The sequence below is a fragment of the Nelumbo lutea genome, chromosome 5 (assembly GCF_056320005.1).
Source record: "Nelumbo lutea isolate HS-2025 chromosome 5, American lotus-T2T, whole genome shotgun sequence".
Lineage (NCBI taxonomy): Eukaryota > Viridiplantae > Streptophyta > Magnoliopsida > Proteales > Nelumbonaceae > Nelumbo > Nelumbo lutea.
In genome coordinates, this window is record NC_142688.1 from 74,571,288 (window position 1) to 74,598,226 (window position 26,939).

Below are 26,939 nucleotides of genomic sequence, written 5' to 3' on the forward strand. Positions count from 1 at the left end.
TTTGCTGATGTGACAATTTCAGAAACAAATGAAAACAAAGACATTCTTGTTATAGAGCACCTCCTTAGCTTCTAGTTTCTATTATTTTACTAGAGCTTTGCAAGTTTTCGATGTCAAATTGTCCATTAACACATGCAGATATTTTTTAGGGTTTTCTACAAGTTGGTTATTTTTGTTTTCCTTGGTTTTTGTGCTTGCAAGTAAGCAAAAATATGAAATTACCACGTTTTTGGCATTTCAAAGATGGGAGTGAACTATTTCAAGAAATCCCCCTCTTTTATGAAGCGAAAAATGCAACTATTTTTCTCTCACAATTTGCTGATGTGTTAAATCCGTCAAATTAATAAATGTTAATCTTTCTACAATAATGTTTCTATAGGACAAGTGTTTTTTTGGAAGAGTATTAAGAGTTGGGGCTTAATTTCATAAAAACACAACACTAGAATTGGGTTGGATTATGATTTTAGAGGATCATTCCTAGGAATTGGAAAGAAACTTCTCTTTGGGAGAAATTAAGGGAGCAATATTTTCCATGGACAGATTGACAACCTCGAGACCAGATGGAATTACTATGGCCTTTCAAAACGACTCAGAGAAGTCCTAAAAGAGTTGGTTTCTCAAACCCAATTTGCTTTTGTGAATGGATTTACTATGACCTTCTATTAGGAGTGTTGGGATCACCTAAAATTTGATCTCTTGGAAGTTTTTGAAGAATTTTTCCGTAAAAGCAAGATCCCCTTTGGAGCAAATGCTACCTTCATCTCCTTGATGCCTAAGGAGGCAAAATCTCCCAAGGATTTCAAACCAATCAATTTGATAAGGAGCCTCTACAAAATTATCTCAAAGGTTCTTTTAGAGAGGATCAAACAAGTCCTACCTTTAATAGTTTCTCCTTTCTAAGGGGCCTTTGTAGAACAGAGATAAATTGTGGATCAAATCCTTGTGGCAAATGATTGTGTTATTGAGAAAAGGAAGAGCAGAGGAAAAGTCTTGGTTTGTAAGTTGGACTTAGAAAAGGCTTATGACTTAGTGAATTGGGGCGTCTTGCTAGAAATCTTGGAAAGGCTTGGGTTTGGAGAAAGGTGGAGGAAGTGGATTAAAGCTGCATTAAGTCAGTACACTATTCCATTCTTATTAATAGAGTGGCCAAAGACTTTTTCCTGGCTAAGCGAGGTCTAAGACAAGGGGATGTTATGGGCCCGGGAATAGGATCTCGTCACGGGTCGGTCCACGGGGAAAACCTCCTGTTTTCTCCCTTGGTCCTCCCTGCTCTTGATGAACCTATCTTGGCGCCCTAATGGTGATTTGTCCAAGAGATCACCTAACTCTCCTTGCTCTCTTTCTTGACTGAAATTTTCGATGCCTTTATTGAATAATATCAGCTCCTTAAATAGGAGATTACAAGAGATAAGAGTCCTACTTTTAGGAAGACTCCTTGCTAATTAGGAAGACTCCCTACTAATCTATCCTACTGAACTGATAAGATAAGATACGACTGAACTGATAAGATAAGATAAGACTCCCTTATTCTATCCTACTGAACTGATAAGATAAGATTGAACTAATAAGATAAGAACTGTATCTAGCTAGAATTAGATAAGATGAGAATAAACAAATCTTGCTCCCTTTACTGCTACTGTCGGCGGTTATACTTCTTCCCAATAAATGCGTCCACATCATTATTCTCCTCCTGGACTCAGAGCTTGTCCTCAAGCTCGAAATCAGGATATGTGTCTTGAAAAGGAATCCAGGATAGGTGGAATGAGTTTGCCCCCTGGATCGGGTTCCAATGAAGAGGGTTCATTCTCAGACAACTGCAGTGAGATACCAAGATTTGACCATGCGTAGCTGCATCCTTTGCCGCGGGCAACTGCATCCTTAAGGTACTTCTAAAATGTCTTGAACCGTAAAGTACAAAGATTGTGAAGGCCAAGCTGGTGCCACTGAATTGCATCATTTGGATTCTCTTCTATTGCCTACTTTAGTGTGTACAGAGCTCTCTCTTCCACTTTCGTTAAATCATTATGTCCAGTTTCAAACGTTGCTACAATTTCATGCTGAGCCTTGTGAACCATGGCAAGTCCTGCCCATGCTATCCGAAGCTCAATTGTTGCAGAGTCCCCTTCTCTGAGTATTGAAGCCGTTTCATTCGCAACCCATGAAAGTTGTTTAGTGGGATCTTGAGACCTTTCTGCATCCTTGATACGATGAAGCGCAACAGCATCGAGTTGACATGCAATTAGGCTCCAGTTTTGATGCCTTCTCCAGGCACTTTCTAGCACTTCTATGATCACCAACCAAATAGTATGCATTGGCAAGATTCACCCAGATATGTGCATCCCTAGGATCTGATTTGACTACAGCTAACTCCTTCAACTTAGAAATAATTTCTCCAAGTTCTTCATGCATGAGTTCTTTATCGGCACAATGATCAATTGTACTTCCTAGCAGGAGGCACTATGCATGATGAATGTGAACCAAGGAAAGTAACACAGGCCTGTCAATCTCTTCCTCACTCTGAAGTAATATTTCTGCTGCCTTTTCATATGCTGGCATTGCCTTTTGTGGCTTTTCCTCATGGGATGCTAGCGCCCCTTGACAGTGTTGATCGGCATCCGTATCAGGCCCACATTTAAGAGAACTTTTTCCCTTGTTAATTCTTGAACGACACTTCCCCAGTTTATTTAACCGTTTAGCTTCTCCTTCTGTGGCATCAACCACAACGTCTTTACATACTAAGGTACTTTTCTCCCCACAATTTTCTTCCTTAATGCTCCTGGTGGGATTAGGAGGAGCGATGGAGGCACAGTCATCGCCGTCGCTTTCGGGAGGGTCGACGTTGAGGTTAGCGATGACGACCTTGGAGTAGTTGCTCTTATTCTTCTTTGAACTCTCGTCGATGGAATCCTCGACGACACCGGATTCCTGCTTAATCAAGACATTTTGGGTGTTGCTAACCTGCGCTAGGGCAACGACCTGCTGCTCGCCGGCCGATTCTGCCATGTCTGGTCGGCGGCCGGTTGTGGTTGCAGCCCCTTCCGGGTTCCTTTCCTTGCTGGAAAAGTACAACTCCATCAAGCGCCTTAATTCTCGGATGTCGTCCTTGATCTCGCGCACCTCCGTGCTGTTTTCCACGATGTAGAGCTCCAGTTCATAAACCCTAGTCGTCAACTGCTCAAGGTCACCCATGACACCTTGCTCTGATACCAAGTTGTTATGGGCCTGGTAATAGGATCGGGTTGGTCCACAGGGAAAACTTCCTGTTTTCCCTTGTTCCTCCCTGCTCTTGATGAACCTATCTTGGCGCCCTAATGGTGATTTGTCCAAGAGATCACCTAACTCTCCTTGCTCTCTTTCTTGACTGAAATTTTCGATGCCTTTATTGAATAATATCAGCTCCTTAAATATGAGATTACAAGAGATAAGAGTCCTACTTTTAGGAAGACTCCTTGCTAATTAGGAAGACTCCCTACTAATCTATCCTACTGAACTGATAAGATAAGATAAGATAAGACTCCCTTAATCTATCCTACTGAACTGATAAGATAAGATAAGACTGAACTGATAAGATAAGATAGGACTCCCTTAATCTATCCTACTGAACTGATAAGATAAGATAAGACTGAACTGATAAGATAAGAACTGTATCTAGCTAGAATTAGATAAGATAAGAATCAACAAATCTTGCTCCCTTTACTGCTGCTGCCGCCGGCTATACTTCTTCCCAATAAACGCGTCCACATCAGGGGACCCCATTTCTCCCCTCCTCTTCACCTTAGTAACAAAGGTCCTTACTAGATGATTGCTGGTGCATTAGAGGGTTGGAAGAGACCAAGTAATTGGTTCACATCTCCAATTCGCTGATGACGCAATTCTGTTTTGCGAGAACATTAAGTTGGAAATGGTGAGAAACCTAAAGTTGCTGATTGAGACTTTTGAGGGTGTTTCTAGTTTGAGGATTAATTGGAACAAAAGTGGAATTGCTGGAATTAATGTGGAGGAAGAGGAGCTCCATAGCTTTGTAGAGGTATTGGGTTGTGAGATTAGAAGTTGGCATATTACCTACCTAGGCTTACCTTTGGGGGGGGGGATTTGAGGACAGAAGGATTCAGGAAGCCGGTGGTCGAAAGGTTTGCAAAGAAATTGGCCTCTTAGGAACACTGCCTTGTTGGGTAAATGATTATGGAGATTTCCCTTTGAAAAAGACAGGTTGTGGCACAAAGTAATTGCAAGCATTCATGGTCTAGATTGTAATGGTTGGGATTCTAAATTGGCTCATCACTCCACTTCAGCCTCTCCTTGGAAAGCTATTAATGAAGTTTACCCTACATTCTCTAGTTCCATTAGGTATGATGTGGGAAAGGGGGATAAAATCCGATTCTGGGAAGACTTTTGGGTAGGGGAATCACCACTGAAAGATCAATTCCTTAACCTTTATGCCATTTCTGATTTCAAGAATGAAACCATTTCTAATTTGGGTGTGGCTTCCCATTTAGGTGTCAATTGGAACCTTGGATTCAGAAGAGGCCTTAGGGATAGAGAGTGCATCTTGTTGACTGATCTCCTTGGAACCTTGCAAATAGTTTACTTAGACCCCAATTTGGAGGATTCTAGGTTCTGGGTAATCTCCTCAGATGGGCTTTTCTCTTGTTCCTCTTTCTTTAGACATTTTGCATCTGCTAGGCCCTAAAGGGTGGTTCTTCTGGTGAAAGAAATTTGGAGTGAGCCTATCCCACCAAAAATTCAAGTTTTTTATTGGTCTCTTTTCCTTGGTAAGGTAAATACATGTGACTTTCTGCAGAAAAGGAGCCCCTCTACTTGCCTCTCTCTTCATATGTGTTTTCTTTATAGGGATAGTGGAGAGTCCCTCTCCCACTTACCGAGTTCCTGCTCCTTTGTACTTTGTATTTGGGAATTTTTCTTTTTTCTCTTTGGTTGCAAGTGAGACCATTCCCAAAAGGCAACATGCATTTTCAACCCTAACTTCTTGAGGCAACAAAAGAAAAGAGGGAGAATAATGTGGAGAGCTACTAAAGCGGCTGTTGCATGGGGAGTCTGGGAGGAAAGAAATAACATAAATTTTGCTGGAAAATCTAGAACTTAGGAAGAGGTCATTGACAACATAAAACTGAGGGTTGCATTGTGGATAAAAACCTTAGATAGTTTTCAATTATTCTCTCTAAGTGACATCCTAAGGGCATGGAAGGAAATAGCATAGTCCTCTAGAGACAAGGAAATTCTAAGAGTTGAGTAGAAACTGCCAGAGGTTAACAAAGTAAAATGGAATTTTGATGGAAGCTCTATGAGCAAACCGGGAGTGGCAGGAATAGGGGGAGCAATCAGGAATGTAGAATGCAAGATATTGGCTCTATATTCAGGGCCAATTGGCATTACAAAATCAACAAAGGCAGAGTTACTGGCTTCATTTCAAGGTCTCCGATTGGTAAAGCAATTGGGTATTTGTCAGGTGGAAGTGGAAGGGGATTCAAAAGTTGTTATATCTTGGGCAAGATGTAATAGACATGTCCCATGGACCCTCAAACATATCCTCAGAGAAGTGGAAAGATAGGCAAAGGATATAAATGCTTATTATAGGTGGATCAGGAGGAGTGCAAATGGGTTAACAAATACTTTAGCCAAACAAGGGGCTGCAAGGCATCATCTATATTGGGCCTCGTTGTAGCATATTTTAATTAATGAATCAATCCTTGTTGCTGATAAAAAAAAAGACTTGCTAAACACCCCTTAATAAGGTTTTCTATACTTTTCTTTCTCTTTTATAGTTAATAGATACTACTTGTCTATTTCATTGCAATTCAGTCTTTTAGGTATGATATGCTTTTGGCATCATAGTCAAACTCTTTCTTGTTTATTTTTTGTGAGATTTGGAAGGAAGTAAGAAAGAAGGTAGAAGAAGGAGAATAGGAAGGATAGAAGGGAAGATTGGATTGTTGACTAACTGACACAACTCCTACTAAATCATACTTCTGTCTAACTAAAGGGGGTGAAATGGAAGAAATACCTTCATGTTTGCATGATAGCTTTACTCGGTCTAACATTAGGCAACCCCTATATGCCCTAAACTTGATAGATTTTGGTTCACTGTAGACTAGGAAGAACATTGGGGAGACTTAGTCTCCAGGGCCTTGCCTAGGGTAGCATTAGATCATTGGCTTATTACCTTTGCTAAAGAAGAGTTGGGTAGTAGAGGTCTAGACCCTTTTAGATTTGCGAACATGTGGTTGTCTCACCTTGGTTTTGTTGACAAAGTAAAGTATTGGTGGAATGGGAGTAACCTATGGGTGAGACGGGAGGGTATGAAATTTCATTGGAAATTAAAGGAAATAAAAGGTATGGTAAAAGAATAAAATATTCAACAATTTGGAAGGATTGAAGAGGGGAAACATGAGGTTATTAGTCAAATTGAGGATTTGGATGCTAAGGGGAAGGGACCTTTGAGGAAAGGGACAAGGAGATGAGATGGGCCCTTAGGAAGCAGCTGTAGGATTTGTTATTTAAAGAAGAAATCAGTTGGAGAGAAAAGTCCGAACATAAGTGGGTGAGGGAGGGGGATAGAAACACAAAATTCTTTAATGCCTTGGCTAATGGAAGAAGAAAAATTGGAGAATGATGGTGTGACACCCAATAGTTTGAGGTTGTAGCGGCCTTTGTGCAAACACTTCAAATATATTTATAGGAGACCCCTGAAGAACAAACTGTGGTGAGAAGGGTTGGATTGGCCCAACTTATCTGAGAACCTTAAGTTGTGGTTTGAAAGGAGTTTTGATTTGGGGAAAACAAAGGAATTAATCTTCTTTGTGGATGGATCTAAAGCACTAGGTCCAGATGGGTTTTCTATTGGGATTGCTAGGACATTCTAAAGCAAGACATCCAAAAGGTTTTCAATGGGTTCTTTGAGAGGGGCAATAAATCTGGGCCTGAGCTCCACTTTTATTGAATTGGTTCCAAAAAACTATGGGGCAAGTCATCCGAGAGAGCTTAGACCTATTAGTTTGGTGAACAGTGTGTACAAAATTATTGCTAAGTTGCTCTCTTGGAGAATTAGAGTTTGTACTTCCACATTTAGTTTCACATAATCAAGGTGCCTTTATAACAAATAAACAAATAGTTGAGCAGATCTTAATTGCAAAAGGGTATAGTTTGGAGGACTTGAAGATAGCTAGGAAAAAGGGTATAGTGTGTGAACTTGATGTGGAGAAGGCATATGATTTGGTGGATTAGTCTTTTTTGTTGCATGTGATGGAGACTTTTGGCTTTGGGGAGAGATGGTGTAAATGGATACATGGATGTATTGAATGGTGAATGGGACAATGGTAGATCACTTTTCGACAATTAGGGGGATTAGGAAAAGGGACTCCCTTTCCTCTTTCCTATTCACTCTATTTGTTGAAGTGCTGGGTAGGCTAATAGAGAGGCCAGATTCCAAAAACCTGGTGAGGGGATGGAGGGTTGGTAGGGATAGGATACCAATTACTCACCTACCGTCTGTTGATGACACTCTTCTGTTCTGCTAGGGGGGGTGATGTTAGGTGGATTAGGAACTTGAAGTTGGTGCTTCAGCTTTTTGAGAAAATGTCAAATTTGAAAGTAAATTTCGATAAAAGCTGTGTGGTGGGGATTAATATGAATGAGAGGTAGGTAACAGAGAAGGCTAAAAATTGTGTGGTTTCTCAATGGCCTCTGAATTATCTAGGACTGCCTCTAGGGGATAATTTGAGAAATAACAGTTTTTGGGACTCAGTAGTGGATAGATTTACTAAGAGGTTAGCTTCATGGAAGAAGAATTATTTATCCTTGGGCAATAGAATCACATTGATAAAATCTACCTTGACCAAACTGCTTGTGTTTTTTTATTTGTATTTAGGGTCCCAAAAAAAGTAAGTAGAATATTGGAAAAGTTGATGGGAGGTTTTTTGTGGGAACTAGGTGAAGAGAAAAGAGATCATAGAGTTGGGAAATGGTCACTGGAAGCAGGAGCGATGGTGGATTTGGCATTGGAAACATTCAAAAGAGAAATGATGCCTTATTGGGGAAATGGTTGTGCAGACTAGCAGGGGATAGGGACAAATTGTGGGTTAAGGTAATTTTGAGTATTCATAGGAAAGCAACTAATGGATGGGTTGCGGAATTCTTGGAAAGGATACAAGACCTTCTTCATGGAGATCCATTTATGGCATTTTACCTTCACTCATGCAGTTTATCAGGTATAGCTTTTGCTTTGGAATTCATGTGAAAATTTGGGAATATCTTTGGGTGGGGGATGTGCTTTTGAAAGAACAAATTCTTTCGTTGTATTCCCTTTCTTTGTTCAAGGAGTCTGTGTCTACCTTTTTGGTCCCTTCTAAGTCGAGTTATGGGTTTGATTGGGACTTGGGCTTTTAGAAGGGGTCTTAGCTCTTAGGCACTCTGAAGCTAAGAATGTCTCGGCATTGCTCCAGATTTTGAGTGGGGTGGTTTTGGACCCCTCGAGGGAAGATGGTATAATTTGGACTTTGACCTCCTTTGGTGAGTTCTCTTGTGTTTCCTTTTTCAAACCTCTAGTTCAGTCCTATGTTAGCAATGGACAAACCTTTCTAGTTTTGGAAGTTTGAGGTAAACTGATTCCTCCTAGGATTGGAGCTTTTTGTTGGGAAGCTTTCTTGGAAAGGTGCAATACCTGTGATTTGCTTCAATGGAAAAGACCTACTTGGTGCTTATCCCCTAATTGGTGTATCCTTTTTAAGGCAATGGTGAGAGCTGGTACCACTTATTAATCTCCAATCCCTTTGTTTTTGTTATTGAGGATTGGTTCTTCTCTTTGGTTGTAGATGGACTTCCCCCGCCAAGTCTACAAGGTTTGTTTGCTTCTTCCTTTGTTAGGTGGTCAAAGAAGAGGGGCAGAGTAATGTGAAGATGTGTACGGGCTGCCATTTGTTGGACGATCTGGGAAGAAAGGAACTCATAGATTTTTTTGAAAAGGAAATGAGTAAAGAGACCATAATTGAAGCAGTAACTGTTAGAGTGGCGCAGTGGGTAAAATCACTAGAGCTGTTTGAAGACACCACTACAGATATGTTGGTTAGAAATTGGAAGGAAGTGGCCAATTCAGCACGAGTCCAAATGGAAACCACCCCCCTTTGGTCTACACCAGCTTTTGGATTTATTAAACTGAACTTTAATAGGAGCAGTGAAGGTAATCTGGGGCCTTCAGGCATTGGAGGAACTTTAGAGATGAGGAAGGGAAAGTTATAGTGTTGTAGTCCGGTCCTATTGGGATGGGTGATTCTCTTAGAGCTGAGGCTATGGCAGTACTGGAAGGGTTAAAGAAGGCTAAGGGATTGAATCTACAAAAGTTAATTGTTGAAGGAGACTCACAAGTGGTTATAAAATGGTTGCAAAAGGAGAAGAGCAGGCAATGGAAATATGCTAATGAAAAAAGGGAGTTCAAATGGTTAACTCAAGGTATAGAGATTTAGCTCCAACGAGTGAAAAGAAGTGCCAACTCATTTATGGACACACTTGCTAAACATGGGGAAGGAAGGGGGCAAATTCTGGGCTGTGTTGTAATTTGTTTCTTGTTTTTCTTGGGGAGGGTTAAGATAGTTTTCCTCTCCTCCTAACTTCTTGTTGTACCTTGCTTTATTTTCTTTATTAATAAAAGGTTCTGTTATTGATAAAAAAAGAACAACACAAGCTGACGAGCCACAAACTTCCACGAGGCCTGCAACAAAATCAAACATCAAGAGAGCCCCCAACATAAACCCCCATTAATCCTCCCCTTCAAACACTTCCTCTTGCCCATTGTCGTCCTCATTCCAGCCCTCTCCACCATCCCTTGACTTTCTTCATCCTCTCCTCCCTCCTCTTTTCAAACTCTTCAAAAGCTCTTCTAACAAATGCCTCCCCGCCCCAAAAGAACAACCCAAGCCCTTTTCCATCCTGAACATCTCTGTTAACGATTTCCTCAGAGGCATACTTCCTTGCCTCTCTAAATTGCCATGATGCCATCTGGATGAGTATCCTGCATTTCCAATGAAGATTTAGATCACTCCTCTGTAGTCTTCTTCTGAAGAGGAATATCCACCACCTTTGCCTTTGATACAATGTGGGTTTGAGATATCCCAGCAGTGGTCTCTACCCTCAGAACATTTTGCTTCACATACCTTCTCTTGAAGACTCTTTTGTACTTCTTTGTAGGACCCGCCCCCATCAAACTGTCCCTCAGACGTGAATAAACTTTAGTCACATGAACCAAATGAGAATTAATTGATCTGTGATGTTTCTTAGCAATTACCAAATTCTCAGCATTAATATCAAGTTCCTCTTCTTATTCCATCTCCCTTCTATTACCCAAGTCAATCCCTATCTTACACTTGGGGAACCACCACTTCACAACTCTCACCATTAGACTTGCAAAGGATGCACCAACTTGGGGATAAGAACATAAGTGGTCTTCTTTTTTGCAATAGGTCTGTAGTATTCGCCTTCCCATGACACACTTCGTTGGAATGAAAAAGCTGATGATAATCAAAGGAACAAGGAGTTGAAGAAAGAAGCACAAGAAAAGAAGCCCTTAGGGTGGGGAACCCAGCCCTTCTATCAAATTGTACAGTTCCAAACAAATGTTATCAAGAATATGCAAGAGAGTTACCACAGAAATAGACTCATCGTCCCTCATACCTCTGTGAAAGCCAAAATTCCAATTGTGACCCACGGGTAGTACAAGAGAATTTAAGAAATTAGACACAGAACTCTTTTTGAGTAAAGGCAAGGACTGAAAAGAGGGGAATGAATCCTTAAGTGGGGAATCACCTACCCAAATATCTTCCCAGAAGCAAACAAAGTCTCCTTAACATATGTACCTCATGCCTTACTTATGTATTTCTGTATATTCGGACAGTAGTGGTATTTTTGTCACTTTTGCAGTTTTGTGTGGTCCAGTGATGGGGTTTAAATTTTCTAGTTATAGTTTTCTTATGTTTAAAATTTCAGAGTCATTGCATAAGTAGGATTAGAGTGATTGAGTCTTCTTTGAATTGAAATAGGATATGACAACTTAGTTTGAGTCCTGATAGGATTATTAAGTCTAACAGTTTGACTCCTAGGATTATTATGAATTATATTGAGTTTTCTTCAGCTTATGCTAGCTATGGTGAGTGATTCCCATGCCCTAGAGTGATTCTAGGCACCCTGTGAGTGATTTCGGGTATTTTCTCTCTTCTCTCTCCCTATTTTCTATCTTATTCCTTGAAGAAGCCATTACAGCCATTGACAGCCATAAAATTCTGATCAAGAAGACCATTCAACATTCTCTAAGGACTAGAACTGAGCTGGTCCTACATCACTTACACATCAGAGAAAAGGGGGGGGGGATACTATAAATAGCCTTTCAAGGTGATGTCAACGTATCTCAATAAGATACACCTGTATCCCAACCATTGCTCGACCTACCATGGATACTAGCTACTACCTCATGCCACAAATGCTCTCTCTCCAAAGGCCACCTCTACAGCCACTTCTCTAAGAGTTCAAAATTCCTCTTTTCCACATTCTCAACAGCTAAACCACCCCCATCCTTTTAATTCCCACACACTAGATCCCAATTCACCAAGTGATCTTTCTTTCCTTCTCTTGGCTTTCCATAAAAAATCCCACATAAGTTTCTCAAGCTTCTTGCTTCTTTTTGCAGTATTCTAAACACAGAGAGAAAATAAACAGGTAGATTGTGAAGTGTAAATTGTATTAATGTAATTCTGCCCCTCTAACAAAGTGTAACTTCTTGCTAACCTTTTGGTGCACCTCTCTAAAACTGGGTTCCAAAATCTGTTTTCCTTAAGGATTTGCTCCTAGAGGGAGACAGAGACCTTAATAGGTCAAGGGCCAACTAGAGGTGGAGCACTCTAAACAAGATGCAATTGAGTCTACCTCCCCATCCTCCAAATTAATCCCTTGCTATACAACTTTTTACCAAATTGAATTTCAAATTTGAAACTCTTTTAAACTTCCTAATCAACATTTTCAAAATTCTCACCTTTGAACATTACTCCCTTCATGAATCAGAATCAAGTCATCTACAAATTGCAGGTGAGTGACAACAATATTATTTCTTCCTATTCTCCATCCTCAAAACTCCTTTTCCTTCTCAGCTTTAGAAATTAGTCTACCAAACACATCAGCTACTAGGGTAGAGGAAAAGTGATAATGCATCACCTTGTCTAAGTCCTCTACAAGCTGGGAATAAAAATCCTTATCCACTCCATTCACCAAGACAGAATAATGACAAGATTGGAGGCATCCATTTACCCAATTACACCATCCATCCCCAAAGCCATAAGACTTAATGACCTCTAGTAAAAAATTCCAATCAACCAAGTCATAGGCCTTTATATCCAACTTGCACAGGAGCTTTCTCTGAATCTTGCAACATTTTGGAAGAATCTAATTAGTTTTATAATCCTTGTTTTTGTGATGGTCATTTCATCTAAATTACATGAAAGAATGAGAACTCATGAGCTTAAGCCTCGAGTCCTGAGGTTTATGTGTGTCAGAAGATCTTAGTGCCTTACTTCATGCTGCTGCCTCTAAAAATTTCTTCCATCTCTAGTAATAACAGCATTACTATATATGGATCACTCTTTATGCCTCCTCTTTCTATTTTTCTCTTTCTTTTTTGATTTTAGGTGATAAATCAAGCCATGTTTGCTTACTTGATTTATAGTTCTGCATGAATGGGTATCTAGAATTTGAATCAGCATTGCTGTATTGCTGCTGTTAATTTATGTGTGTTAGCATGATACATCTGTGAGAACATCCGGCAGATCTCTCTATACAGAATTTAGCATCTTTGTCCTGTGGGCTGTGAATCCTGTGATATCAGGCAGTTAGTCTTTTGCATGCTTTTCAAGTTGCATATACTTTTTATCTGACAGACATTTCCTGGTTCATATGTACTTCAGTACACAGATGAAGAGGTTGAGCGATGTTATGAAGAGTTTTATGAGGATGTGCACACAGAATTTCTGAAGTTTGGGGAACTTGTCAATTTCAAGGTTTCTGGTTGCTACCTTCATGTTGTTTTTTTATATTTCTAAAATTAATAATCTTCTTTTTTGATAAATGAGTATGATTTATTAAATCAGAAATATGAGACAATACAGTAGACCCAAGAGGAGGCATGAGTTGTTACCTATTCTAACAAGTATTACATCAAATTAAAAACATAATTGACCAGAATTAACCAGAACTAGCATCACAAAGCAGCCCAAAATAAATGTTCCCTTGAAGCCCCTTGCTTAGCTAACCCATCCGCTAAGGAATTTGCTGATCTTCCCATCTAAAATTAATAATCTCATACATTATGCTTGGGAGTATCTTGAAAATGAATATTACGAATGTTCTTTTGGTTGGTAATTTATTTTGTGTTTGGAAATATCGTGAAAACAGATACCATGAATGGTCAATGGTGAATTGGTGACTTTGTAGTATTGAATCTCACTGAGATGCTTGTTGCTTACTGTCTCATTTTTTAATGCAATTTTTTTTTGGTCAGGTGTGTAAGAATGGTTCCTTTCATTTGCGTGGGAATGCATATGTGCACTATAAGTCCCTGGAATCAGCTGTTCTTGCATATCATTCTATGAATGGTCGCTATTATGCTGGCAAACAGGTATACATTTCTTACTTAGCTAAGAGTTTCCAGCCATGAGGGACTGATTTCTGTGAAGTTCCTTCTCTTGTTGCTCATGCTTTTCCTTGTAAATTAATTTATTGGTTTATCTTGGTTGTGCCCATGCAATTCACATGAATACTTGAAGTGAAAGAAGTATAATTGGAAGTGGCAGCTTGGACCTCATTCAGTAGCTTGTATCTCATCTTCCAACTGTTGGGTTGGCATTCAATTTGGATATGTAATGGTTCTGTGGGTCTCCTTGTGTTTGAAATGAGCACATATGGCTGGTTTCATGGAAGGGTGCTATTTGACAACTAAAAATGAAATATGGTTTTTGTACTGTCATAATATGCATCCTGATTCCCCAGAACCTGCAACTCTGTAAGAAAAAGTGATGAGTTACAAGGTAAAGGAGTTAGAAAGGTTAGGGACAGACCAAAAAGGACATTGGATGGAATAGTAAGAAATGATTTAAGTGCTCATAAATTAACAATTGATATGGCATTAAACAGAATTCATGTAGCCAACCTCATATGGTTGAGATAAGGCTTAGATGATGATGATGGTGATAATTTGTATCCTGGTCAAAAGCCCATGGACATGGACACAGTAATTGGAATCTGACATGTGTGCAGGAATCTGACTTGGTGAACCTAAAAAAGTAGGATTTGTATACATGTCTCACATAAATGATATTTAATTATACAGAAAAGTACGAACAGGCCTAATGCAGATTTCTGATTTCCACTGCTGAGCTATAAACATTCAAAATGTCAACAACCCACACTCTATGCACCAACTCCCGCCTGTGAATTGGCATCAATTCCGAGCTGGCACCTACCCAAACAGTACTTTGGGCCTACAAATTCTGACCCTGGGCTGAACTGTAATTCACCCTTAATTATATATACATATTAAATATTGTAAATTATGTTCTTAAAATTCATAGAACTATAATAGTTTAACAACTTTAAGTATTACCACTGACAATTGATAAGCTAACTCACAGCCTTTGCCTATTTGCCTTCCAATAAACAATTGGTCACAAGTTATATTTAAATTGGGAAAATCCAAATACTAGAGTGACTAGAGTCCCCTATTGGACAATTTAAATGGTTGGACCACTATTACATATAGGTGCTTAAAGTGTAGGTTAGTAGTGTTAGTAGATATTTGTGTACAAAAATCTATGGTTGTTATTGGTGGCTTTGTTTTCAGGTCCAGTTGGCTTAGTATATTCAATTATGGCAGAAATTTTGGTACTTCTGCAAGGCTTGAGATTAGCACAACAGCTTGGTCTTAGAGGTTTGAAAGTGGAGGGTGACTCACAACTAGTAATCCATTAAGCAACTCAAGGTAGCACCTTGGAAATATAGACATACATTCAGGGAAATTGTTGTTATTGCAAAGCAATTAAATTCACACTTCAGATGGGTGAGAAGAACTGCAAATGGGGTAGAGGATGTACTAGCTAAACAGGGAGTTGACAGGCAAAATCCTTTCTGGGCAAACTTGTAAAACTGTTACCAAAGGGTGTTTGAATTTCCAACAGTTGTATTAATTTTTAACCTTTTTCTCTAATGAAACCCTTTTGCTGAGAAAATAAAATCAGCTGTAGTTTCATATAAAACGAGCAATGATAGAAAGAAAAATGTCACATGGGAGTGCCCCTCAAGAATCCATTTAATGTTGAAATCTGATGCATGTTTCACATGGATACTTCATTCATTTAGGCGAGTTCATGGAAAACTGCAATCATGTGGTGCCTCTCTCTCTTCATTTGAGAGAAAGTTAAAGTAATGTACTCAATGTCTGGCATGTATGAGTTTACAAAGAGATACACTTAACAGTAGCTATTACAAAACACCAAAAAATGTAAGGGAGAATAGCCCAACAAAAAAACAATCATTGAGGATCATTCGAGTCTGGATTAGCTGAACATGATGGTTATGTATCCAATAATAATACTCCACGTCAGGCATGAAGTGTATATGCCCCACAACCACCCGAATTTTCACTGTGTACATGATTGATGTGGGGTGTTATTTTTTTTTTATCAATAACACTTTCATTAAATCATCAATATAAGATTTACAAGAGGAAGACAAACACACTTATCTTCCAAGAGCAACAAAGAACCTCAAGAAAAGGAAAAAAAGGAAAAAACACTAAAGTTACAACTTAGCCCAAAACAATGAATCCCTTTCTGCCCCTTGTTTAGCTAAACCGTCAGCTAGGGAATTAGCTGATCTTTTCACCCAACATATCTTAACTTCCATCTCCCGCACCAGCCACTTAAGTTTCCTCCTCTCATTATTGTACTTCCATAAGCCATTGTTATCTTTAATCAACCACCCTATCACCACCTTTGAATCCCCTTCAATTATGAGTTTCCCAATGTTCAACTCCTTAGCTCTCTGGACTCCTTCCATAACTGCAAAGATCTCAGCTCTAAGGGAGTCACCCACTCCAATTGGGCCTGAGAACATGGCAGAAATGGCCCCATTTTCATCCCTAAAAACACCCCTAATCCCTGATTGTCCCGGATTTCCCCTACTACACCCATCAAAGTTTAATATCAAGAATCCACCAGGTGGAGGGGTCCAAGACACACTCATTACTGACTTGGTCTGTGTGCAGTTTGCAATTTCAGCCCATTACTCAATATGTCATTCACAGTGTAATCTGTGAATAGCTCCAAAGATTTCAGCCATTGTACAACCCTAATATGTATGATAGCCCTCAGATCTGCTGTTCCTCTCTCAGCTTCTGAGAATATCATGGAATTTCTTTCTTCCCAAAGTGTCCAACATACTGCAACCCTTAGTCCTCTCCACATAGTCCTTCCCCTTTTTATCCGCCACCTGAAAAAAGAAGGGGAAAAAAGGCCCTACAAGTCTGATGGAGGATTCCAGCTACATCCAAATAGGGAGAAAGCCCAATCCCAAATTGACCTTGCAAAATGGCAAGACACCAGTATGTGAAAACCAGTCTCCCCATCCGCTTTACAAAGAACACACCAATGAGGTGACAAGCAAGTATTGGGTCTCTTCTTTTGGAGTAGATCACCAGTGTTGCTTCCCAACAAAAACTACCAACCCTAGGAGGTATTGCTCTGCACCAAACCTCATCAACAGGGAAAGGGGGGAAGTAGGACTGGTGTGGATTGACTTAAGACTTTGAAGAAAGAAGCACAAGAAAAGATGCCATTGGGGGTAGGTGTCCAAATTCTAGAATCCGCCCTAGTGGGGTCTAAAACAATGTTATCAAGAAGTGCAATAAGGCTCGAAATACTGTCGAAGTCTAAGTCCCTCAAATCCCTTCTTAGACCCAAGTTCCACCCAATTCCAGAAGTGGAAGATGACGGGGTGGTGAAAGACGAGATTGGCTCATTTTTCAAATCAGAAAGAGCATATAAAGAAGGAAACTAATCTTTTAGAGGGGCACTCCCCACCTAGGTTTGTTCCCAAAATTTTATGGAGTTACTGGAATTCACATCATACCTGATATTAGGGGAGAAAACTGGTAGCAGGTCATGAATGGCTTTCCAAAGAGAATTGCTTGTGATCATAGCTCTGATTCCAACATTCCATCCATTGTTCTCCAGCCCATGTATACTTGCCACTATTCTAGCCCAAAGCTTCTCCTTCTCCATAGGGAACCTCCACAATGACTTTCCCAAAAGAGCCATATTCCTTCTCCTAATATTTCCAAGCCCCAAACCACCACAAGTCTTACTCCTACACACCATCTCCCAGCTAACTCTATGATCCCTTTCTCCTCTCCCGGCTCCCATAGGAAATCTCTCATTAGCTTCTCCAATCTGTTAGAAACCTTCACTGGGATTTTAAACACCGAGAGAGAGGTAGTTCTTTTTCCAGGATACCAGTCTTTTTAGTGTAATTCTCCCACCAAGAGAGAGGTAGTTCTTTTTCCAGGATACCAGTCTTTTTAGTGTAGTTCTCCCACCAAGAGAGAGGTAGTCTTTTTAGTGTAATTCTCCCACAAAAAGATGGGTAAGTTAGCAAGCGTGGCCTTAATTAGTGTAATTCTCCCACCAAGAGAGAGGTAGTTCTTTTTCCAGGATACTAGTCTTTTTTCAAACCTTTCCACCACCGGATTCCAAAAGCTCTCTCTCATAGGATTATCACCTAATGGCAACCCTAAGTAGTTCAAAGGACACCCCGAGACTTCACACCCCAGCACTTCAGCACTCTCCTTGATCTCTCCCTCCTCCATATTCACCCCCACTACACAGCTTTTCCCAAGGTTAACCTTCAAGTTGGACATTTTCTCAAATAGTTGTATCACCGACTTCAAGTTCCTGATAAAGCTCACATTACCGCCTTCACAAAACAGAATCATGTCATCAACAAACTGTAAGTGAGTGAGGGGGGTTTCCACCCTCCCAACTCTCCAGCCTCTAATGAGCCCCCTAGAATCTGCTATGTGAATCAGTTTCCCCAAAACCTCCGCAATTAGAATGAACAAGAAAGGAGAGAGAGGGTCTTCTTGTCTTATACCCCTACTGGCTGGAAAGAAATCTACCACTGTCCCATTCACTTGCACTGAATAATGACAATTCCGGACACAACCCGTGATCCACTTACACCATCTAGCCCCAAACCCAAATTTAGTCAACTTTCCTAAAAAATTCCTAGTCCACCAAGTCATAAGCCTTTTCCAAGTCCAACTTACAGACCACTCCCTTCTTCTTATCCCTCTTAAAGTTCTCCACACTCTTGTTATCAATTAAAATCTGATCAGTAATTTGTCTTCCACTCACAAAATCTCCTTGATAACGTGCAATGATATTTGACAATACCTCCTTCAGCCTCAAAGACAACACTTTTGCAATGATCTTATACATGTTATTAACCAAGCTAATTGGCCTAAAATCCTTCGGGTAGGATGCATCTTTTTTTTTTGGAATTAAGGCTATAAATGTAGAGTTCACACTCGGATTGACAATTCCTCTTCTAAAAATCTCCTCAAACACCCGTAGAAAATCATCTTTCAAAATATCCCAACAATCCTGATAAAAAGCCATTGTGAACCCATCCAGCGCTAGATCTTTTGTTCTATCCCTAGAAAACACAACCTCCTTGATCTCTTCCAAATTAAAGCTTCTTTCCAACCTTCTCCTATTCTCCACCCCTACATCTGGCCTATCCAATCCTTCTACCCACACCTTTCTATTCACAGGCCTTCTTAGAATAGATTTGAAATGCTCCACATAGGCCCCAACTATCTCCTCTTGTTGTATTAACTCAACTCCATCTACTACCAATTTGGAGATAAAGTTATTCTTTCTCTTGCCATATGCCAAAGAGTGGAAATACCTAGTGTTTCTATCTCCCTCTTGCAACCATTTACACTGAGATTTTTGTCTCCAGCTAATTTCCTCCTTGTGTAGGCAATCCTCTATCTGTCTTCTCAAATCTCTCCTGAGTTCATTGTCTTCCTCTCCAAATTCTCCCATTTCTTCTTTAGAGTCAAGGCTTTCAATTTTATCCATCAGAGCTCCCTTTCTTTTTTCTATCCTCCCAAACTCCACCAAATTCCATTTCTTAGTTTTTGCTTTCAAGAATTGTAGTTTCTTATGGAATCTCATCCCCTCCCATTCCACCAATGGGTTATACTCATACCACCACTCCCTCACTTTGTTAGTAAACCCTGGATGAAGTAACCACATATTTTCAAATCTAAAGGGGGTAGGACCTCCACACCTTCTTTCCTCCTTACATAACACTATGGGCCAATGATCCGAGGTCACCCTAGGGAGAGCTCTAGAAGCCAAGGTTCCCCAATGTTCTTCCCAATCCAAAGAGAACAGGAATCTATCCAGCTTAGAGCAAATGGGTCTAGCTTGGAGATTTGGCCATGTAAAATGTCTTATGGGTTAGGGGAGTCTCTTTAAGCTCAAAGGCATCCACAAAACTGTTAAACTTCCTCATGCTTTTTGTCACCCTCTGATTAACTTTATTGGATTCCTCCGAGAATCTGATCACATCGAAATCCCCACCTATACACCAGGGCCCATCCCATAACCCTCTAACATTAGCCAATTCCTCCCACAACCCCTTTCTCTCTCTGTAGTCATTTGGTCCGTATACATTTGTGAGCACCCACATATAATCATCCTCTTTCTGCTTAAACTTCATGGAGATGGTGGCAATCTTTGGTTACAAAGCCCCTGATATGGCTGTCACGTTCTCAGACGACCCTGGACCTAATTGAAGGGCACCTCAGCAAAGAACAAAACAGAAAAAATGGTAGCCATCTTTATGTAGACATGTACATTGAGGCAAGTAGAATACATGGTTTAAAAAATATTTCTTTATAACAACCATAATCATTAGTCCTATGAGATGGTTGACCATGTACGATGGCCTGGGATGGGGAGGTACACCTTTGTTCTGGAATCAAGTAAGGAATCACTTCAAATACAAGGCCTTCAATTGAGTCAAACAAAAAATAAGTTTTTTTAGCATCTAACCCAAAGAGAAGAAATCAAAAGGCATCTGAATCTTGCCATTCTCTTTATATCAATATCATGGATATTACCATTTCACTAATCAATCTCCAACTTATACCTTTAGTTTTAATGACAAAAAAAGCCGATTAGAACTCCTTGACAATCTTCTAAAATATTGACATTTTGACCAATTAATTTATAAGTTTAGCACAACTTTTTAATAAAGAAGCTACTTCTAAAACAAATATCTACTAAGGTAAATCCTCAAACTTATGATTTCCAAAAATCTTACCAATAAAAAATATGAAGTCATTGGCTCTTTGTAAATTGGTCATATTGCTCAATTGATGTCAAAATTGCATAATCTTGGTCTTGTTGGATAAGCAATTGAATAACCCATCTAATGACACAAGAATCAAGTAAAACACAAATTTTAGCTGCATATTGAGTGACTGGCCTGATATTTTTTCTTCAATTTTTAATTGAGGCCTAAACAAATGATTTCAAATATTGCCTCCTGTGTATCGCATCACTTATTGACCAGAAAATGAGAGCTATATAAGTGTCCATCACATGCATTTTTAATTTTGCTTTTCTGCCTTCTTCTCCCTAACCTGATGTGGAATATTTCCTTGAAAAGTCTTTTGTATCTCTTGTTACTATTATCCATTTTTAATGTGTCGCCTGTTGGTCTTTCAAAGTTTTCTTTCTCTGTATTCAGTTTTAGAATTTTATATACTGACTTGTGACTTTTGTGCTGATTATTGACAGATAACATGTGAGTTTGTTGGTGTGACCAGATGGAAGGTTGCAATATGTGGGGAGTACATGAAGTCTAGGCTCAGGGTAAAACCAATATTTTTTCTTTTATTTAATCCCTCTAATAGTTAGTACTCATTCTCATACAAGTATTTTTATGTTTTCTGCCATGCCTCTTCTATTCACATTGGAACTCAAGACTTGGGGATTTTCCTAATTGTCTTCTTTACTATATTAATACTGTTTTCTTCATTTGATTTCTCACCCTTCTACATGATGATGATGATCCTTCTTTCCCTTTTTGACAGACATGCTCACATGGTACAGCCTGCAACTTTATCCACTGCTTTCGAAATCCTGGTGGAGACTATGAATGGGCTGATTGGGATAACCCACCTCCTAAGTACTGGGTCAAAAAGATGGCTGCTTTATTTGGTCCTTCAGATGAATTGATAAATGGCAAAGACATGGAGCCAGAAACTGGGGGGCAACTGAAGAGGTCCAGCAATAAGATAACAGCAAATTGGGACAGGTATGCTTGTTATTCAATCATCATATTAAATTTTATGGTGTCTATGGTTTGATTTTGAAATTTGTCACTAATTTTAGGGATTATAGCTGATAAGGGTAACTTTTGGGTCTTATTATCAATAAAAGTAATATCTTTTACATAATTTCTAGAATAAAGTAACTTCTTAAAAAAATATGAAAAAAGGGTAAAAATACTGTTCATCTCCTTCTTCCTTCAGCTATAGTCCCTTTTTTTTTTCTTGAAAATCAACCGTCCGTGACACACTTCGGGTTTTCACGATTAACGAGAGAGTTTTGTTTTCCAATAAATTTCTTGTGTTTCTAGCTATTTATCCACACCTAACAAAAATAGGAAAGGATTTTAAATGAGGGAGGTCTCGACCTTCATTGATGTGGTCTTCACTGCAATGTTCGGTGCTGCAACTGATTCGGTGGTGCCCTGGGTGTTCCTATGGAGAAAGATGGTGTGTCAACTGAATTCATTAGAGTTTTACGCAAAAACTCTAGGTCTGGTGACCGAATATGGGAGAAATAGATCTGATTCAGAGAAGGCTTTCTCTAGGTCTGGCCCTTGATAAATAAAATATATTTGATTAAAAAAGGGGGAAGAGAAGGCCTCTGATTCAGTTGTGGAAACAGGGGAGAAAAGGGGAAGAAGAAGACGAACAAAGAAGAAAAGGGGAGGAAAAGAGGGGGGAAGAAGGGGAAGGAGGAAAATAAGAGAGGGGGACGGTGGGCTGATCTGGTTTGATTCTGGTTCGTGACTGTGGAGAATAAGCGATGGGGAGAAACAAAAGAAAGGAGGAAAATTAGCCGCGATCTCTCCAGAATCGGAAGCAGTTATCTGAAGGAAGAAGGAGATGAACAGTGTTTTTACCTTTTTTTGATATACTTTTTTAAAAATTACTTTATTCTAGAAGTTATGTTAAAAAAATTATTTTTATTGATAATAAAACCCAAAAGTTGCCCTTATCAGCTATAATCCCTTTATTTTATCTTGAAAAGGTAAGTACATTGTGTTACAATACAAGTGTATGCTAGAGGGATTACATTAGTACATGAGAGGTTGTGCAATGAGCTGTTTGCATATAAAACACTCCTCTCAACCATGATGTTGCAATTAATCTAGTGCCAAATAAACTTCTTAGGCGTCCATTTCATTTGAACTATAATGACACTGAAGGTCTCCCTAATCTCATCAAAGTAGATGGCCAAATGTCAATGGTTGCACCCAAATCTTTGGCTTCAGTTGATTGCAATTGTCAAATCCCCTTCAATGCAAAGAAAAGAGATCTGGAATTGTTTAGTTATGCATGTCCCTGCAAGGCGAGTCATCACTTGGGTATTGATAGCATCTGCTTCACCAGTAGGGGCACTAAAAGCCTTAAATTTGGGGTGATAAATATAAAAATATCTCATTCTAAAAAAATCTTAATTGATAAGAACACCCTAAAGGTATTTGTATGTTTAACCTTTTGAATGGTTGAAAATGTATGTCCGATGAAGTAAATGTCTTACAATCTCGTTCTATTGCCTTTTACCATTAATTCTCTTCATATACTTGTTATGCTTTCAATAGTAGCACCCATCCCTAAATATTAAAACATATGCCCCTGTATAGTGTAAATGGATTTTAGTTTAGCCTAAAAAGATTCTCTTGCTTTCTTCCTTTCCCTCCAAACCCACCTGATGTTTCCTTTGGAAGACCAGATTACCTGAATAACTTGCATATGCTTATAACTTGAACAAGCTCCTGAAAAGCTGCGTAAATAATTTTCCTCACTTTTTCAATCCACCTGTTCTCCCCACCTTGCCCTTGGTGAGGTATTTGATTTGCAAAAATGTAGCTTTCTTTTGCTGCTGTAGTATTTGGTCAATACCCAAATTGGACCATTATGAGTTCTTATCATCTTGTCTGCTGTACTGGCTTCCTAACTCTCATAGATACACTTATCCTGTTGCACTTTTGTCCCGTCTAGTCTTGTAACTCTTATTTAAAAATAACAATAACACTAATATAGAAAATTCCCGATTAGTACCTTGTACTTTGGGCCTAGTGCAACTTTGGTCCCCGAACTTTAAAGTGCGACAATTCAGTACCCGAACTTTCAAAACGTGCCAGTCCAGTACCTGCCGTTAACCAATTGTTAAGCAGCCGTTAAGTGGCATTTGAAAAGATACAAATGCCCTTCGAGTGTCATCTAATTCTCTTTATCAACCATCCAAACGTTGACAAAAAATGAACAGTCTCAAATCTTTGCCTCTTCTCTCAAGAAAGTTGGGGTCATGTCCTAGTGGGCATTATGGTGACCCCAACTTTCTTGAATAGATGAGGCAAGGATTTGGGACTATTCATTTTTTGTCAACGTTTGGATGGTTGATAAAGAAAATTAGATGACACTCAAAGGGCATTTGTGTCTTCAAATGCCACTTAATGGCTGGTTAATGGTAGGTACAGAATTGACACATTTTGAAAGTTCGGGTTACTAAAAATAATAACATTAGTATAGAAAATGAAGTTTTATAATGTTCCTTTTCAAGGGTCAGATTTTGTAATTTATCCCTTCCTAAGGTGGTTTTCATCAACAGATTTTGTAATTTATAGTGTTCCTAAGGTGGTGTTCACTGAGGTCTGATCTTCTTGCTAAATATTTTTAATTGTTTCCCATCAGTTATTTCTTGATTTACTTGGGCAGGTATTACTCAAGAAGCTGCTCAACAAGGTCTAGATCTAAAGATGTAGATTGGTCGGATGCTGGTTCTAGTAGAGATCATGCCAAGGAAAATGATGACCACCAACAAAGTAGCCATTTGAAGAGGAACAGACACTTAATTATTGGTAGGAAGGAGAGAAGTTCTCATGATAGGATGCGACAATCTGAAGAGAATTTCTCTGAAGATGATAGATATGATGGCAGGATCAGTCATGATTCTGATTCGAGTGAGGATTTCTCTGATAGGGATGACATAGAACGAAATAGTAGTTATTCAAGAGAGTATCTCCAGAGAAAGGGGATGGATCATCCCAACGGTCACAGAAGAACTGACATGAAAGATGGATTACAATATCATGATTCCAGTAGAAAATATTCAGATTTACATAGAGCCCGAAAGCACAGTCACTCAAGCAGAAGAGAGGGTTCAAGTACACAGATAAAGGAGAGCGATTCTCTTGATGAGGATATGAAATCAGAAGAATGTGGTGAGGCTTATATTACTAGTTGGTATGATGGTAGACATACATCACATGATCATGATTCTGATCACCACACTGATGATAGCATGGACAAATGTGGTAGTTGGGAAACAGAAAGTTTCCATGAGGAGCATGATAAATCCAGGAGGAATGATGATGATCGACAAAGGTATAATTGGAAATACAAATCCCATGGTCAAAACTCTGGTTGGAGATATCATGAAAAAAGGTCCAGATGCAGTAGGCAATCTGCCCATGACAGACACTCAAACAGTAGGCAGAAAGAGAAACATAGATCTCACACTCATGAGCGTGACAAGGTATATAAATACCAGAAGCAGGGGTCTGATGATGAGTGTTCATCCTTCAATAAGTCTGAGGGAAAGTCATGCCAACAAGATGAAGCTTACTACTCTGTGCCAAATAATTCAAATAACAGTCACTCCACCCCTGAAGAATTAGGGGATAATTCCGACAATGCTGAACATGAGAAGAAATATAGAGTTAGCAGAAGGGGTAGAGACCGGAGGAAAAAGTATGAGAGCAAAGAGGTTGCGGAGATTGGACATAGCGTTGTGGGTAGAAAAGGTAATGCCTCTAGGAAGAGATTGAGAAGTGAATCTCCTCTTCATCGTTCTAGTCAGATCTAAGAGAGAGGAGCCACTGTAGAAATGATGCATAGATCTCCCACTTGGATGTCTTATGGTTTAGCTTAAACAGATTTTGAAATTCTGTTTTAGCCTTTTAGCTATCGTCAGGTGTCATGTTCATATTCCAACTGAAGGTAGTAGACTTGCTCCAAGGAAGTGGGAGCATGTGATGTAGTTTATATCTCCATATCTTACTTTGGAGTTACCAATTCACTGATCCAAAATTTGTACGGTACAGGGACTCAAGGGATGGAATACTGCAGTTGCCTTATACAAGTTGGTGCATTTTGATAGTTTGCTAAATGCTAACTAATGAATTTAAATCATGAGAAACAGGTGCTTGGATGATCTTTATCTTAGGGAAGACATGCTACCAAGGTCTAGATTGGGTTGAAGGTGGCCGATTTATACAACTTTTACGCAAGGTTCAAAATATTGGTATGTATATCTCTAAGGTTGGAAACGGATACGTATTGTGATATACTTTGGACTGCATGGATACGAGGCAAAAATCTGAACACGTTGTAACACTAAGAAAATTCTCATTAATCCGACATACATGTTAATACCACTAAATCCAAGGTTGAAAGAAGCATATGCTACAATTTGGTTAACTCCGATACATATATTCTAGTATGTATATTATTTATAATATATATTATAAATAACAAAACAATGAAAAACAAAAGAACCGAACCATTTGAAAACCAAACTGCCAATCCAGTTAACTGATTGGTTTCGGTTTGGTTTTGGTTCATGATTTTTCATCGTTTGATTAACTGAACTGGAGCACCCCTAGGTATGAATACCATTAATGTGTTATATTTATTTAAGTTAAATTATCAATTAATATCTATAAAATATGTAATTAATCTATAAAATACATTAGATCTTTGAAAATGTAGATCCATGGATCTAAGGGTCAAAGACACAATTCTTGATATGGTAGTTACTTGCTATATGTAAAGTAAGTTTTGTAAATAATATACTTTGGTTTTAATAATAAATAATCTTAATTTATAAAATATAGCAGATCCATTAGCATTTGGAAGCCACAAGAAATTCATAAATTTAAATTACTAAAATAATTAAGCAATTATTTTATTTTTAATTCTGTAAATACCAATAATTAAAAATTAATTTTCTGGCATAAATTGTTGATTGATAAATGCATTTGATATCATTCTTAGTTCTATCTTATAGATCCTTCCAACCATTTGATAAATGCATTTGATATCATTTAAAATTAAGGGATATTATCTAAAAATCATCATGATTGTCACATTTCTCTTGAACTCACCATGACTTTTCAAAACCTCTAGAGAGCTCTTGGTAATGAATTTTATTGTCCAAAACTCACATTCCATTAGATTTCCATTAAGTCAAGCATTTAAGTATTTTACATGACCAAACTACCCCTAAAATGGTTAATCAACCTTATTAAATATTTTTATTATAATATTAACCCTGATATATATATATATATATATATATATATATATATGGTTTGGGTCAGGCCTAGGTTGGATTGAAATATTAGGCCCAAGACCCACTCTAAAAGTTGTAGGCCTAGAGTGGGCCTGGACCCGGGTCAGGGATAATTTTGTCATAAACATGTTTAATAAACTTGATTGGCCATTAGGGGTAGTTACTTAA

At 38.9% G+C, this 26,939-nt stretch overlaps 1 protein-coding gene across 1 annotated transcript in view; it reads left to right on the plus strand.

Moving 5' to 3' along the window:
- The window catches only part of LOC148852928 (Zinc finger C-x8-C-x5-C-x3-H type family protein), a 29,186-nt gene extending 3,600 nt beyond the window's left edge, over positions 1 to 25,586 (plus strand). The window contains exons 6-10 of the mRNA XM_088947286.1: positions 12,957 to 13,049; positions 13,550 to 13,666; positions 20,919 to 20,993; positions 21,215 to 21,438; positions 24,134 to 25,586. Coding sequence (XP_088803412.1) covers positions 12,957 to 13,049; positions 13,550 to 13,666; positions 20,919 to 20,993; positions 21,215 to 21,438; positions 24,134 to 25,283 — 1,659 coding nt within the window. The 3' untranslated portion in view covers positions 25,284 to 25,586. The remainder of the gene's footprint in view (positions 1 to 12,956; positions 13,050 to 13,549; positions 13,667 to 20,918; positions 20,994 to 21,214; positions 21,439 to 24,133) is intronic.
- Positions 25,587 to 26,939: the final 1,353 nt, after the last annotated feature.